Source organism: Sorex fumeus, unplaced genomic scaffold (assembly GCF_029834395.1).
Source record: "Sorex fumeus unplaced genomic scaffold, SorFum_2.1 ptg000002l, whole genome shotgun sequence".
NCBI classification, from domain to species: domain Eukaryota; kingdom Metazoa; phylum Chordata; class Mammalia; order Eulipotyphla; family Soricidae; genus Sorex; species Sorex fumeus.
In genome coordinates, this window is record NW_026606059.1 from 38,038,846 (window position 1) to 38,054,645 (window position 15,800).

General features: G+C 43.9%; 1 protein-coding gene across 1 annotated transcript in view; it reads right to left on the reverse strand.

Moving 5' to 3' along the window:
- Window positions 1-10,993, reverse strand: part of RAB2A (RAB2A, member RAS oncogene family) — an 81,833-nt gene extending 70,840 nt beyond the window's left edge. The window contains exon 1 of the mRNA XM_056110060.1: window positions 10,653-10,993. Within this exon, the coding sequence (XP_055966035.1) occupies window positions 10,653-10,698 (46 nt within the window). The 5' untranslated portion in view covers window positions 10,699-10,993. The remainder of the gene's footprint in view (window positions 1-10,652) is intronic.
- Between the last annotated feature and the right edge of the window lie 4,807 nt (window positions 10,994-15,800).

Consider the following 15,800-nt stretch of genomic DNA (forward strand, 5'->3'; position numbering starts at 1 on the left):
GGGCCAAAGGATGCAGTGCTGCTCAGGACCTATGGTGTCAGGGACCATCAGCGTCATCCCAGTTGTGTTTGGGGGTCTTTAGGAGTAAGCCTGGCAATACTTTGGACCATGAAGTGTAAGGGGTAAAACCTGATTGGAAGGGTAAACCCTCCCTGCATTATCTCCACAGCCCTTCATCTTTATTTCTACTTAGGTTTCTGTCCAAGTTTCTACTAAGGAGAAACAGTTGTCTCTCCTACAAAAGTAAGAAAATTCTCTTTGAAGTGGGAAACAATGCCACTATCCCAACCCCACTGTCTTAAAGATATGCACAATGCAATCCCCATGCCCCAAATCTGTGACTGACAGGCCACATGGCAAAGGGGAATGAGCAGATACAACTAAAATCAGATGTCTGAGATGGGGAGATTTATTGAAGGTCACCTAGGCAAGCCCAAACTAATCATCATAAATTGTTTGTTTGTTTGAGGACCACACCCAATACTGCACAGGGTTTACTTCTGGCTCTGCCCTCAGGGATCCACTCGTGGCGGGCTCAGGGGGACCATATAGGGTGCTAGTGATCAAATCTAAGTTAGCCATGCAAGGATAGTGCCTAACTATGGTACTATCCTACTGGCTCCCGCCTGATAGATGGAATAAACCAACAGAAGTCAGGATAACACTGAGACTAGAACTCCTATTACTGGTTTTAAGCACATAGGAAAAGGACCATGAGCCAAGGAATGTGGGTGTGAGGGTGAACTAGAGAAACTGGGAATACCCCTTAGATGATATGTAACAGGAAAATGAAAATCTTAGATTTAAAACTGCAATATGCTATATTCACCCAACACACAGCGAAGGACCTCAAGAAAGAAATCTAGCTTTTCTGAAACATTTGACAGGTTACACATGTCAGACTTCTGCCATGTAGTAGCATTTACTTAGAACTTTAGAACAGTACAATAATTGTATTTTGAATTAGTAAGTTTGTGGCAGCACACACACACATACATATATGTGTATACTGTAGCACTGTCCTCCCATTGTTCATCAATTTGCTCAAGAGGGCACCAGTAACTCTCCATTGTTAAGACTTGTTACTGTTTTTGGTATATCAAATACTCCACAGGGAGCTTGCCAGATTCTGCTGTGCCGGCAGGATACTTTCAGTAGCTTGCCAGGCTCTCTGAGAAGGACCGAGGTATCGAACCCGGGTTGGCCACGTGCAATGCAAGCGCCCTACCCTCTGTGCTATAGCTCCAGCTCATGTGTATACTATATACATACATACATACATACACACATAACATATAACATTTCACTTAATTAAAAAACTCTTGAGGGCTGGAGTGATAGCACAGCAGAAAGGGCGTTTGCCTTGCATGTGTCTGACCCAGGTTTGATTCCCAGCATCTCATATGGTCCCCTGAGCACTGCAGGAGTAATTCCTGAGTGCATGAGCCAGGAGTAACCCCTGTGCATTGCTGGGTGTGACCCAAAAAGCAGAGGGGAAAAAAAAACAACTCTTGAAACAAAAATCTTATGCAAATCCTGTTTTTACACAGGAAAAAAATGAATTTGTCGATGCATGCAGCCTACCGATCAGAAACTAACTAGTACACACTCAACATTTATGGAAGCTCTAACAGTACCAGGCAAAGACCCTGACTTTATTTATTTTTTGCTTTTTTTTTGGGGGGGGGGGTCACACCCAGCAATGCACAGGGGTTACTCCTGGCTCTTCACTCAGGAATTACTCCTGGTGGTGCTCGGGGGACCATATGGGATGCTGGGAATCGAACCCGATTGGTCCTGTGCAAGGCAAAAGCCCTACCTGCTGTGCCATTTATTGCTCCAGCCCCTGGAGACACTGATTTTAAAACTGTTGCTGCTGCAGGGGCCAGAGCAATAGTACAGTGGTAGGGTACTTGCCTTGCCAGGTGCTGACCTGGGTTCAATCTCTGGCCCCTCCATATGATTCCCTGACCCCTGCCACGGGTATCAAGTGCAAAGCCAGGAGCAAGATCTGAGTACCACAGGGTATGGCTCCCAACCAGCCCTCCTCCTCATGAAAATCTTGTTGCAGCATTTATCAACACTCATTTTCTTCCTTTACTCCTTTAAGTTTCTGACAAGAAACAGAGTAACTGTCAGTTATACCTGAAAATAGAAACATCTGAAGCAGAGAACAGAGAGTAGCTTAAAAATCATAATAGCTCTGCAAAGTTAAAACTTTTAAAAAGAGATAGGGGAGTGATGGAAGAAATCTGTCCTAAAGAACACAGCACCCTCAAAGTATTAATATAAAATTACCATTGTTGCAGCAATTCTAAAAACAAAACAAAACTTATCAAGCCATAGAGATAGTAGAGCAGGCACTTGGCTCCCATGAGGCTGAGCCGGTTCAATGCCCAGCACCACATATTTTCCCTGAGCACTGCCGAAAGCAAGCTCTGAGCACACTCAGGTGTGCCTCCTCCCAACCAAAATATAAATAATAAACAAAAACTCATTTAATCTGTAAAATTTTAGTGTAATATATGTGTTAAAACTAAAAATTAAAAGAAGATTTTAAAATTGTGTACAAACCTACAAAGAACTCCTCCCTTATATATAGCGCCCCAAACTTAAGTAATATAACCCCAACACTAAACACGGATTTCAAATAAAATCTCAGGAAGCAGATAAACAGTAGACATGAAAGAATCTAATTCAGAAAACATGTAAAAAAAATGACTGTGCAGTGGAGGAATACTACAGACCTGTTATTACAAATAATACTGCCGATTTACTGTGAAAGCCATCTCGGGATGAGATTCAAGTGGCTTGTATAGAGAAACACTATGGGAATCAAAATAGTAGTAAATAGATAGTTGGAAGGAAATCTAGCATCTTCTTGCAAGGCATTCTTTACCTACAAGTAAAGACCATCAGCCAGAACACAGAATATTTTAAAACTTGTAGATAAACCAGGCTGATGAAATCAACTGGGAAGTTTAGCGTAGAAAACGTTAGGCTGGAAAATGGACCAGGAAGGTCAATGCGTGGCAGCATGTTTTGAGCAAAGGACACAGCCTCAAGATTGAGGATGAGAAGTGAATGACAAAATGGAGCAAGCACAGCTGGAACAGAATGAGAGAAAAATAGCTGAGCAGGCAGAACTGGAATCTGCTCACATAAAACTGCAAAAAAGGGAGGGTTGATGAGGTTAAAAGAGGGAGAGGAGGCTTTGGGGGAGATAAAGGAGAAAATTAACTTCATATTAGAGCAGGAGCAGGAATGGAGCAGGGACAAAAAGGAAAAGTGCACCGAGCAAGAAGAGCTGGCAATTTTTTTTGCAATGAGATGGTAGATTTACACAGAGACATAAATTCACCAGTAGAGGTTAAGGGACAAATAGGCATGAAAACAATTGGGCAACAGCCTCTATGGTTCAATATAGCCACATACAAAATTATTGAGGAAAGAAAATGTGAACTTCATTTATAAACGAGGGGGGCGGGGGGAGAGAGAAAGAGAGAGAGAAAGAAAAGAAAGAGGCCAGCAATAATCTTGAAAAATCACCAACAACACGCAGAGAACAAAGGTTTTAGGAAAACATGTAAAAATTTAGATGACTTTAAAAGGTTTCAAACATGTTTTAGCACTTATTTGAAAATACGTCTACATTCACCTAAAAACAGACGAAACAAAATAATGTAGCTTAGGAGTGTATCAGTGATACAACTATGAAGTAAGGAAAGGATGAATAGAAAATTAAGGCTGGGAGAGGAAGGATGTGATGAGGATGTGTATTTCTTTAGCATGATTTTATTTCTACCATTTAAAAAAACTATTACCTATGTATACATATTTTACACATGTATGTGCTTCTACTCAATGATATACTTCATAATAAAAAAGTTTAATAAAATTATTCTAACTGAATTTCCCAGGCCACCCCCAACTATTAGTTTACTAAAGATAATTAACAAATCTGTCAATAAAATGATAAGGGATTTTGGCCTCAGATTTTGCAATAAGGAGTCATGTCAGATTTAATTAATCAAAATTATTCGGGATAGGGCCACTGCTTTAAAAAAAATAACACTTAAAAATGTACACTCATGTCTGATTCTCCCACTGGCAGAAATCTGCCTGGTAAAGCTCTGGTCTATGGAGGCTGGATGGAGGCTGGAGTGATAGAACAGCGGGTAGGGCGTTTGCTATTACTGCTCTCATGGCCAACCCGGGTTCAATCCCCGGCATCCCACATGGTCTCCTAAGCACTGCCAGGAGTAATTCTTGAGTGCAAAGCCAGGAGTAACCCCTGAGCATTGCTGAACGTGACCCAAAAAGGCAAAACTAACAAACAAAAACAAACAAAAAAACCCCCTCTAGACTATGGCCCGTTACTGTTATATGACCTGACTGACTACAGTTAAAGACTTTTTGTGGGGTTTTTATTTTTAACTTTTTTTTTAATTGAATCACTGTGAGACAGACCCTTAAAAAGCTGTTCATGATTGGATTTCAGTCACACAGTATTCCAACACCCATCCCTCCACCAGTGTACATTTCCCAGCACCAGTGTCCCCAGGTTCCCTCCCTTCACCCCCCACCCCCCAACCCCTTGCTAATTAAAGAAGTTAAGGCTCTAGAAAATCTAATCCCAGTTTTTCCCAAAGTGGGAGATACTGCCCCAGGTTAATGGAAAGGTCACAGATGTGGAGGTAGTCTAAACCTTGACTCCAACTGGTAGGGGTGCTCTGTGTGTTCAGTTAAAGAAGGCAGATTTCTAGAAGGACACTGAGTGGTTTCTTTCCTTAAGAGGGCACATTAGGCTAGGTTTAGAAACCTCTGCCTTAACCCATTCTTTCCCCAAGTACTCTACTCACATTCTATTTTGAATTTAATCTATCACCTCCCAGGCAAAGTCGTGTAGCACTTTCATCCCTCAAGGATCCATCCAAATATGACAGTTGGATGCTCTTCTTTTATGATCCAGACAAAGCAAGTTTTCCATCAAAGATTCAACATGTGTAAGTAAAAGTGACCAAAAGTTACAAACTTCCAGTTGTAATAATAAAGCTTAATATAAAAGTTTTAAGACACATGAGATACATATGTACACCATGAGGAGTATACTAACCATTGCACTGCAGAGTTGAAAGCTAACAGTACACATTTTAAAAGTTCTTATCATTGGGTCCAGATAGATAGGACAAGGTAGTGGCATGTGGCAAATGCTTGTTCAATCCCTGAAACCACATAGGGTCCACCAAGCATCCAAGGAAAAACATCTAAGCACCGCCAGTGTGGACTCCAAATAAAGTAAGTTCTTTCTTTCTTTCCATTCAGGCCGACTCCTGGCTCTGTGCTAAGTGATTACTTCTGGTGCTCGAGGGACCATATGCAGTGCCAGGGATTAAGGCCTGGCTAGCTGTGCACAAAGTTCTCTCACTATTGTACTATCTCTCCAGTTTTAAAACAAGTTCTTATCACAGGAAACTTTTAAAACTATTTGTGTGCTGATAGATGTTGTGGCCATCATTCTGCAATACATACCAATGTGAAATCATTATGTGGGACACCTAAAAGGAATATTACCTGCAATTACGTATCAATGTAAAAATAGATTCAGGACCAGGGAAAAAGCACATGCCCTCCATGCAGGTACCCAGGTCTAATTCCCAGAGCACTGCCACAATCAAGTGAGCATTAGTCAGCAATAGCCCCTTAAATATCACTGGGTACAGTTCAAAAGATTCAGGGATCAGAAATGGGATTCAGAAATAGGGCACCTGCCTTACACGTACGAGGCTCTAGGTTAGATTCTTGGCACTGGGGAAATAAAAAGATTTGGGTAATATGATAATGTGCAACTAAGCTGGACTTTTTCTTTTCTTATATAATACTATTTCCCCCAAAAGTTTTTTTTTGTTTTGTTTTGGTCATGCCAGGAATTGAACATAGGGCCACTGAGCCACAATTATGTACCCCTCCTCAAAAATATTTTAACTTGGGGGGAGATTAAAAAAACCCCACGTGGAGTGAGGAGGAAAAAAAGAACAAAAAACAAAAGAGAGGAGGACAAGCAGAATGTAGAATTGATTGAATAAAGAGTTAGCCAGGTAAAAATAATTTTTTCAATATTTATTTATTTCGGGTTTGGGGTCACATCCAGTAATGCTCGAGGATCAGTACCCCTGGCTCTGTACTCAGGGATCACTTCTGGCAGGCTTGGGGGAGCCAAACGGGATGCCAGGAATAGAACCTGGGTGGACTGCTTGCAAGGCAAGCGCCCTACCGCTGCACAGTATCTCCAGCCCCAAGTAAAAAAAGTTTTAACCTAGCCTTTTTTCTCATTTTGGGTTAGTAGTGGGGCAAGAAGGGGCACAACAGATAGAACATAACCATGTCTGTAAGGGAATGAAAAGAATGAGTTATGGATAAGGTTAAAACAGGAAGCAGATGCCAGAATTTCAGGAGCAACAATTATAAATTTATTGCAAGTCTCTCCCTCTGCAGATATTTTCCATTAGGCCAGGCTTTTTTAAAAATCAATTCCCACTTCATATCTAGATTCAAATAACAATTTTTCCTAAATGATTTCTTGTGCTTGAGAGATGGCTTAAAGGGCTGGAGCACATTTTGCATGCAGAAGTTCAACCCCTGGTACCCCATTGTCCCTCAAGTATAGTTTGCTGTAGCCAGAAGTGAATCAAGTAATTAAATTTCATAAAAAGGGCTGATTTTATTCAAAATAAGGTATTACCAATAAAAAAGCTTAAAAGTTAAAGTTGCTTTTCTTGTTTTTATTGTGGTACTGGGCTTTACAATACTGTTCATTATAATTTTCATGCAAGCATACATCATTCCAACACCACAGCCATGAAGACCGTCCACTTTCTTCCACTAGTGTCCCAAGGACTACTCCTAGCCATAACCCCCTCCTATATAAGCTCAGTTCTACAGGCAAAAATCTCCAGTTCCAATGGTTTTGGCCATTTGTTGTTCCCATACACTAATTCTTTATATACCACGTTTATGACAGACAGATATTTTTAAAAGTCTATTGTGGAGGTGATGACACTAGCATACAAATAATTAAAGCTGAATTCCTGAAACTGCAAAAATTTGTAACTCAATGAAGCTGGAAAAACTTTTTTTAAAAAAAACGATCTTTCTCTTAAAAACTGTATTTTAATAGTAGTTGGCCATAAAACAGGAAGCCAAGAATTTCAGTTGAATCATCATGATAATATAAAAAACTTCAAAAATCTCTTCTATGAAAGAGAATTTTGAAAAGGAAAATGGGCATGGTTCCTTTCTCTTAGAAAATAAATACTTTCACATTTGTCCTCCTTTATTATCTCATTGCCCAGAGCAAAACAAGCTAAGAATGCTTTATAGATTAGGGAAAGAGTTATTTCCTTCATTCTAAATTACATGTTTTGGGGGTCAGAGTGATAATACATGGGTTAGGGTTCTTGCCTTGTATGTGACTGACAGCACTGAATGATACCCTGATCACCACTAGAAGCGATCTCTGAACACAGATCAAGGAGTAAGTCACTGAATAGAGCCAGGTGTGGCTCAAGTGTCCCCCTGCCCCCAAGACACATGTTTTTGAACAGCAACTTTTAAAAAAATAATAATTACGGGTATTATACTGTTTACTGTCTTCGGGGACTATTTTACTGTTGTTTTGGAGCAATACCCAGTGGTGCTTGGGGCTTCTGATTCTGAGCTCAGGCCTCATTCCTGATGGGGCACTGGGGACTGGGAACTGAACCTAGCTCAGCCTTATGCTAGGCAAGTACCCAAGTTGCTGTACTGTCTCTCCGGCCTCTGAAACCTGAGGAATACTTGGAATTAAAGAAATCCAGTAAAAGATTTCAACCAAAGCTTTGGAATTGGAGAGATAGTGGGGCACCTGTCTTGCATGCAGCTGACCCTGATTCAATCTCTGTCATCCCATAATGTCCCCCAAGCTGGCCAAAAAGTGAGTCCTCAAGGCAGAGCCAGGAGTAACAGAAGCATGACTGGGTGTGACCCAAAAACTTAAAAACAAAACAAAGCAAAACAAAAAGTTTTCAACTAAAGCATCAAAGAAAAGGGAGTGGCAAATTTCAAAATTCTGCTTAAAAGAATAATACTGCCATATCAGTAATGTGTAACAATAGGAATATATTGGCATGTTAAGCTACTTTTGTGCTAATTTAAATGCGGACAATTTTTTTCACAAGGCTTTAAAATTTTTATTTCTAGCTGAAATAAAAAGCCATGTAAATCACCCTTTCTGCCTGCAAGAAGTCTACAATAAAAATTTGGTTTCTCCACAACTATCTACATTCCTCCATGGTCAGGAACTTATATCATAAGAATGATACAAATATCCAGCTACAGAGGACTACTAACTTCTAACCAAGATTGACAAAAAAATCCTGACACATCCGTAAGAATTTAATATATTGGTGCTGGAGCAATAGCACAGCAGGTAGGGTGTTTGCCTTGCACACGGCTGACCCAGGTTCTATTCCCAGCATCCCATATGGTCCCCCCCCCCCACCCCCAGCACCGCCAAGGGTAATTCCTAAGTGCAAGAGCCAGGAGTAACTACCCCTGTGCATCGCTGGGTGTGACCCAAAAAGAAAAAAAGTATTTAATATGCTGATACTAAATGTATTATGGAAGACATACAGACAATATTCAGAAAAAGCATACCAACCAGAGAAAGCAATGGGGAATTATTGGTGGTGGGGGGGGGGGGGGCGGACTTCACAGAGGTCAGCCAGTAAGACAAAGTGCCAGAAGCAAGGGAGGGGAGAGTGAATAATGAGAAAGGTTAGAAAACTAGATACGGGTAACATTTGGAGTTCCTTAAATGTTAGCTAAAGAATGTGAGCAGAGGAATAGTCTCCTGATAGCCATGTCTCAGGAAGATTAATCTGACAGTAAACTTACTGGTTGAACAGCAGTAAGGGAGAAAGCACTGCTATAAACAGGCCAGTGTCAGGTGTTCAGAGTATTGGCAAGAAAGAAGTAGCTTCTTTGAATTCCCTTGGGGTTGTTTCCAAATGACAAATTGCAAGAGAAAACAGCACTAACCAGTATTTGTAGCTCAACAACCACCAGTACATTTAAACCACAGTTGATTCTCAAGCAGAAAAGTTGAAAGGTGGGTACTTGCAAAGGCTAATTTGAACCTTTACTACAGATAAACGGCCACCATCACTGGCTTCTACTTATCAAACCACTCAAAACAAGAATTTCCGCTGCAGTTCTGGCTTCACAGCCAGGTCCAGAACCTCCCTTCCTTCTCATTTAACAGACACGAAGACATTTTGTATTTAAAAAAACAAAACTCGAGACAGCTGCACAACACTGTTTCTCATAGGACTTACTAGAAAGCTAGTTTCCTTGAACATACCAAAGCACCTTGGAAATATGGTGAAAACACCTTATTAAAAAAAAACATGTTTTTTTAGGCAGCAATCAGCATGCTTCTTTGTGTTACTTATTGAATCGGCTTCTCTCACTAGTGCAGCCACAAGTTGCCGCTTCCATTTCCGAAGTTGTGCAAAGGGTCCAAAGTTGTGCAAGAGCTGTCAGTGAAATCAGACCCTAGTATATTAATAGTTATAACACCTGAACAAATCTGAGTTATATTATTAGAGTCAAAGTAATACCCCGCACGCCCCCCAGAATCACAGGTATTAAAAAAAATATTAACACAAAAGAGTGTCTTTACTTCTCCGTCAAATACTTGGGCGTGATTTGAAGTGAGATACAATAATTCAACGTCTTCCTCCTAGAAAGTGGTTGCAAGTCACGAGCAGTTGGGACCCCGATTGGATACTGTCCTCCAAAATCAATGTCGCGCACACGCCCACCCACTACCACTACCACCACCACCACCACCACCAGGATACCAGGACACCAGGACACCTACCACACCCACCCGCAGCGCTGCAGCCCGCAATACTATCAAGTCACCCCGCGGTAATTTACACGTGGCAAGAGACGACGCCACTCTTCACGCTTTAAAGAATACACTGAAAAGAACTGCCCAGCCGTCGAGTATAATGAGATGTGACTTACTGCTGGGGGGGGGGGGGGCGCTAAGGACGGTACAGACATTTAAAGCCAAAAATATATATATATGTATTTTTTTTTCCAAGAGTCCCTTGTCCCCCTTTTCAGCAGGCTGTCCCACCCCACGGTGCCCCGGCCTTGGCAGATGCGCTCTAGAGGTCAGAGGAAACGGGGCTGGCCAGAACCCAACACCCCCGCCCCCCAGACCAAGCCTCTCCCCTCCACCTCGAGCTGTCACGGGCGCGGCCGCCCCCCCCCCCCCCCAGCGCGGGCCGCCCCTCCTGTCCAACCCGGGCCCGGAAGAGTCTTGGGCAAACGGCTGCGGCGGCGCCCCCGCTGCAGAGCGCCGGCCCGCGCGGGGGCCCAGGAGCCTGGCCGGGCCGGCCAGGCCGCGCCGCTCGCAGTGCCCACGTCACCAGCTCCAGCACTGCGGAAATGGAGCGGCGCGGCCGGGAAGGAAGGAGGGAGGGAGGGAGGGAGGCGCCGCGCCGGGGCCGCGCCCGCGCCGCCGACACACGCCGTTTGCCCCTCTCGCCCCGGGCCGGGGAGGCGACCCGCGCCCGCCCGGTCGCGCCCCGGGCCCTCACCTGTGTCGCCGATGATGATATACTTGAAGAGATAGGCGTACGCCATGGCCGCGGCCGCTCGGTGCCAGGGCACACGGCTCCTCCTCCGGCTACTGCTGCTCCTCCTCCTCCTCCTCCTCCTCCGCGACCCTCACCCCGGCGCCGCTCGGCCTGGAAACGCCACACCCCGCCCGCCGCCGCTGCGCTCGCCTTCTGACACGGGAGTGACGGGCCAAGAGCAAGCGGGACAAACTGACACTGGCCGAGTCCAGGGACGCAGCGCCCGACCGAGCTCTGTCGAACAATAACAGCCGCCGCGGCGCCTCCGCCCCGCCTCCGCGTCGACCCGGAAGTGCTGCGGACGGCCGTCGCCGGCGGCGGAAAGGGGAGGAGCCCCGTACGCCGGGCCGCGCCCCGCCGGCCTGAGCCACGCCCCCGCCAGAGCGCTGCCGGCCGGAGCCCCGCCCCTGCCAAGAGAGCCGCCGGCCGGAGCCCCGCCCTCTACGCCAGCTTGCAGGCTCTGGCCCCACCTTCCCAAGAGCTCCGCCCCCGGTTGGCCCCGCCCCCAGAATGGGCTCCGCCCCTCCGGCACGGCCCTGTCCGTGACACAGCCCTCCCGGAGTCCCGCCCAGCGTCCGGCCGGCAGTTCCCGGTGCGTCCTGGTCCGCCCTTAAGCTGGGCGAGGCTGGGCGTGGGAGTGTTCCAGCTCGTGAGCTGGCGAGCCTGGTGACTGGAAGGAGACTGGGGGAGGGGAGGGAGAGGTTTGGTTTCGTCACAGAGCGCAGCACCAGTGCCCCGTTCTTCCGCCCGTCGTGGGCTGCGGGGCACGTGATGGGAAGCAGGTGGTGGCGGCTCTCGTGCTTCGTCGTACACCTTCTGAAAAAGTGCTGGAGGTCCACGAGGTGGCTGCAAGGGCTGGAGCGTGTATAAATCTCCTGGTCCGATCCCAGTGGGAGGCGTGCATCCCCTGCCACCCCGGCCCCGCGTATGTTAAGCACCATCTAGAAAGAACCGTCAGCCCCACAGCATCGCTGGGTGCAAAAAGCTCCTCTCCTTTCCACCCCCCCACCCCCACCCCACACCTCCCTTAAAATGGGAGATGCTCCGAGTTCGGAAACCATTTCAAGTAGCACGGAGGGGCACAGTGCTGCTGTGTTTGAGGACAGATCCTTGACAGTGCAAGTGGGAGCATTTGTGAACTGAGTACTGTTAAATCAAGAATAGGATATGCTACTGTGTCAAGAATATGCTACTGTGGTGCGATATTAATGCAGCAAGAGCGAAAAGGTGATTTATCCTTAGCGAAACCAAGGCACAACACGAGTAAAGTAAAGTAAAGGCCCTCCCGTTGATCATCGATTTGCTCGAGCGGGCCCAGTAACGTCTCCATTGGAGACTTTGTTGTTACTGTGTCTGGCATATCAAATACTCTCGGTAGCTTGCCGGGCTCTCCGAGAGGGGCGGAGGAATCGAACTCGGGTTGGCCATGTTGGCTGTGTGCAAGGCAAACGCCCTACCCGCTGTGCTATCGCTCTAGCCCAATATGTATATATTTATAACAAATTAATATTGTATGTTACTTACAAATAAATACATAAGACATAGAAAGGATACACTGATGGTCATGTGTAACTTTTACTTTATTGTTATATAAATATGTTGTACAAGTAATGGGTTTCAACTGCCAGTCCAGTGTTGATCTGCAGGTGTATAAAAGTTGAAAACCAGCAGTATGAAAAAGCTCTATGAAAAAAGGACGATACTCCGGCGCCTAAATCTTCTTAAAGGAAACACAAGGTACCAACCAAAGGAGGTGGTGGGATTGGAAGGTCTACCTTTCCCTGAAATTTGTTTGTACAGTTTGAATTTTTTTTGAATACTCATAATTTACTCTTTGAAAATTTGTTTCAAAGAAAGCCTAACTTTTGCTCATTCACCTCTTATTTCTTGAATGTATGTTTCGCTTCACTCATGATGGTTGCAGCTAAACCAGACCATATTCTGATAGAGCACAATTCTGGAAGAGGAAGTAGAAGCAGAATCATGTATTGTTTTTAACTTATTTACCTTTTTAAAGATAGGGCGCGTTCAGGGTGGTATTTAAAGGGCTGGAGCGATAGCACAGCGGGTAGGGCGTTCGCCTTACAAGCGGCCAACATGGCCGACCCGAGTTCGATTCCTCCGCCCCTCTCGGAGAGCCCGGCAAGCTACCGAGAGTATTCGATATGCCAGACACAGTAACAACAAAGTCTCCAATGGAGACGTTACTGGGCCCGCTCGAGCAAATCGACGATCAACGGGAGGGCCTTTTACCTTTTTACCTTTTACCTTTTTAAAAGGTCAAGGCAATGTTGATTTACAAAGGGTACACTTTTATAGGGATCAAAATGTATGTTACTCTAATGTACATTAGCTCTTGGGCACCATTCACCCGCCCCCCATCCGCATTTCAGTATACTTCTCCCTCTCTCTTTACTAACCCCAGTGTATAGTCTTTAGGAGTTGAAGGATTTGTTTTCCTTTGATTTTGTTCCTTATTTTATTCCTTTATATCCCACATATGCTGAGCTCATTTGGTATTTGTCTTTCTCCTTCTGACTTGGTATGACCTTCTGCAGTTTCATCGACGAAAGGCAAAATTTTATCTTTTCTTACATCTTACTAGTATTTTTTATTCATAGCCACACATCTTTTTTTTTTGTATCCACTTTTCTGTCATGGGATACTTGGGGTGTTTCCATGTACTGCTGAAATGAGCACAGTTGTGCATATGTATTTTCAAATTAGTGTTTTTGTGTTTTTTGGATAAATACCTAGGAGTAAAATTACCAGAATATATCAGATATTGAAAAAATATTTTGAGAATATTCATGCTGGTTTTTTTGGTTTTGTTATTGCTGTTTTTTGTTTGGTTTGGTTTTGGTTTTGGGGCCATACCTAACAGTGGTCAGGGATTACTCCTGGCTCTCAATTCAAGAGTCATTCCTGCTTGGCTCAGTCACCATATAGGGTACTGGAGATCAAACCCAGGTGGGCTTCATGCAAAGCAGGCACCCTAACTGCTGTACTATCAATTCACCCCCTCCATATTGTTTTTCGTAGCAGTTGAATCAGCTTATATTTCTACTAATAGTGTATGAAGTTTCTTTTCTCTCTACATCCCTGCCAATACTTCTTGGTTTTGATCCTTTTGTTATAGGTTACTCTCAGAGGTCTGAGGTGATTATCTCTTTGTTGTTTTGATTTGCATTTTTCTGATAGTAAGTGATAATAACTATTTTCATGCTACATCTTATTATCTCATTCTTACTTTGGACAAACTGGCAGGCTACTGAATGTAACCTGCCCACCCGGCAGAGTCTGGCAAACTCCCCGTGGCGTACCCAATATGTCATATACCAGTAACAATGATGGGTTCTCCTAACTCTGAATGAACTTTGATCTCAGGGCTAGGACGAAGGAGACGTTACTGGGGCCTGCTCTAGGCAATCGACGAACAACAGGATGGTCGTGATTCTTGATTTGTGATTCATGTGCTTATTGAACATGTGAATGTCTTCAGCGAAGTGTCTGTTAAACTCTTCTGCCCATTTTTTGTTTTTATTAATTGTTGTTGTTTTATTAATTGTTGCATTTTGTGAGTTCCTTACATAATTTGGATATTAGGTCAAATGTATGGTGTGCAAATATTGTGTCCATTAAATTTTGTGACTTTTCAATGTAATGTTTCTCTGTGTACCATCATTTTACCTAAATTTGTTAATTTTTGCTGCTTTTTCTCTTGTCTTTAATTAAATTAACAAAGATACTAATAAGCCCTTTTACTGCGTTGTTTCTTTGATTTTTGTGGGTTCCACACCTCGTGGTGCTCAGGGCTTATTCCTTCCTCTGTGTTCACTCCTGGTGGGTTGCTAGTAAAATTACACAGTGAAAGCTCAACAAAGAGAAAGTATTGAGCAATAGGAAGCAAGGCCACTAAACCCCAGTCACTGTACCCAAACAATGATCTCCTTTTCTCCTTTATCTGCCAACTTTAGAGGATATGGGTCACTAAACTAATTTCCTTGTGAAACTTGAACTTCCCTGAGCAGACCCATGAACTTGGCACATTCTGTTCCTTGCGTGTGAAATTTCATTCTTACTTCCCAACTTTTGTCTTATTGATAAATTCATCATCATCATATTAATGCTGAGCCATATTCCTGTGTCATATATAATCTTCTCTAGGTAACCTATACTTTTACCTAAAAACAAATTGCTGGGGGCTAGGGATAAGGTTGGGTCAAGATGACCAAATAAGGAAGACATATTTATCTCTACTCTAAGTTATACTATATCTACAACCAAATCTGGTTAATCTAAATAAAAACAAAACCTGAACCTCAGACAAATAGAACTCCTGAGGCAAAAAGAAAATAAAAAAACACAAACAAAAGAGATGTGTGCCAAATAGGTGTCCATACTATCCTTATAGTCCTATGGAATAAGAGGCAAGGAATTATAGAATATAAACCAGGCCAGAGTTAATTGCAAACGCCATCTTGGTGACCCCCTCACAACTTGACTGCTAGCTGGCTGACATGGTAGATACCAAATAAAAACTTATTCTCCATAGTAATAGACTCTAAGGGCAAATTTCTAAGGAAAACTCCATACTCTTAGCAAATATATGAGCTACTTAAGATCAGAAAAACAACTCCCAAGAGTGCTTACTCTTTTTTTTTTCCTTTTTTGGGTCACACCTAGCGATGCACAGGGGTTACTCCTGGCTCATGCACTCAGGAATTACTCCTGGCGGTGCTTGGGGGATCATATGGGATTCTGGGAATTGAACCCAGGTTGGCCACATGCAGGGCAAATGCCCTACCCCCTGTGTTATTGCTACAGTCCCAAGAGTGCTTACTCTTTGCATACAAAGAGACCCTGTCCCCATCGGTTTCCACCAGTGCCCACTAATGCTAGCAATCAAGTTGCATCCCTACAACCAGAAAGAAACATCCCCAAAGCAAAACCTGCTTGCAAGAAGGTCCCACTGTCTGTAATCCCCACACTTTGCTGTCTACGGCAAGCCAAACTATTCCCTGCCAATTCCTAAATGCATGCTTTGTGTTGAAGTGGGTATGTGGGCCAAGCCTCACTCAAGACTTATCCAGCATGGATTTCATAGCA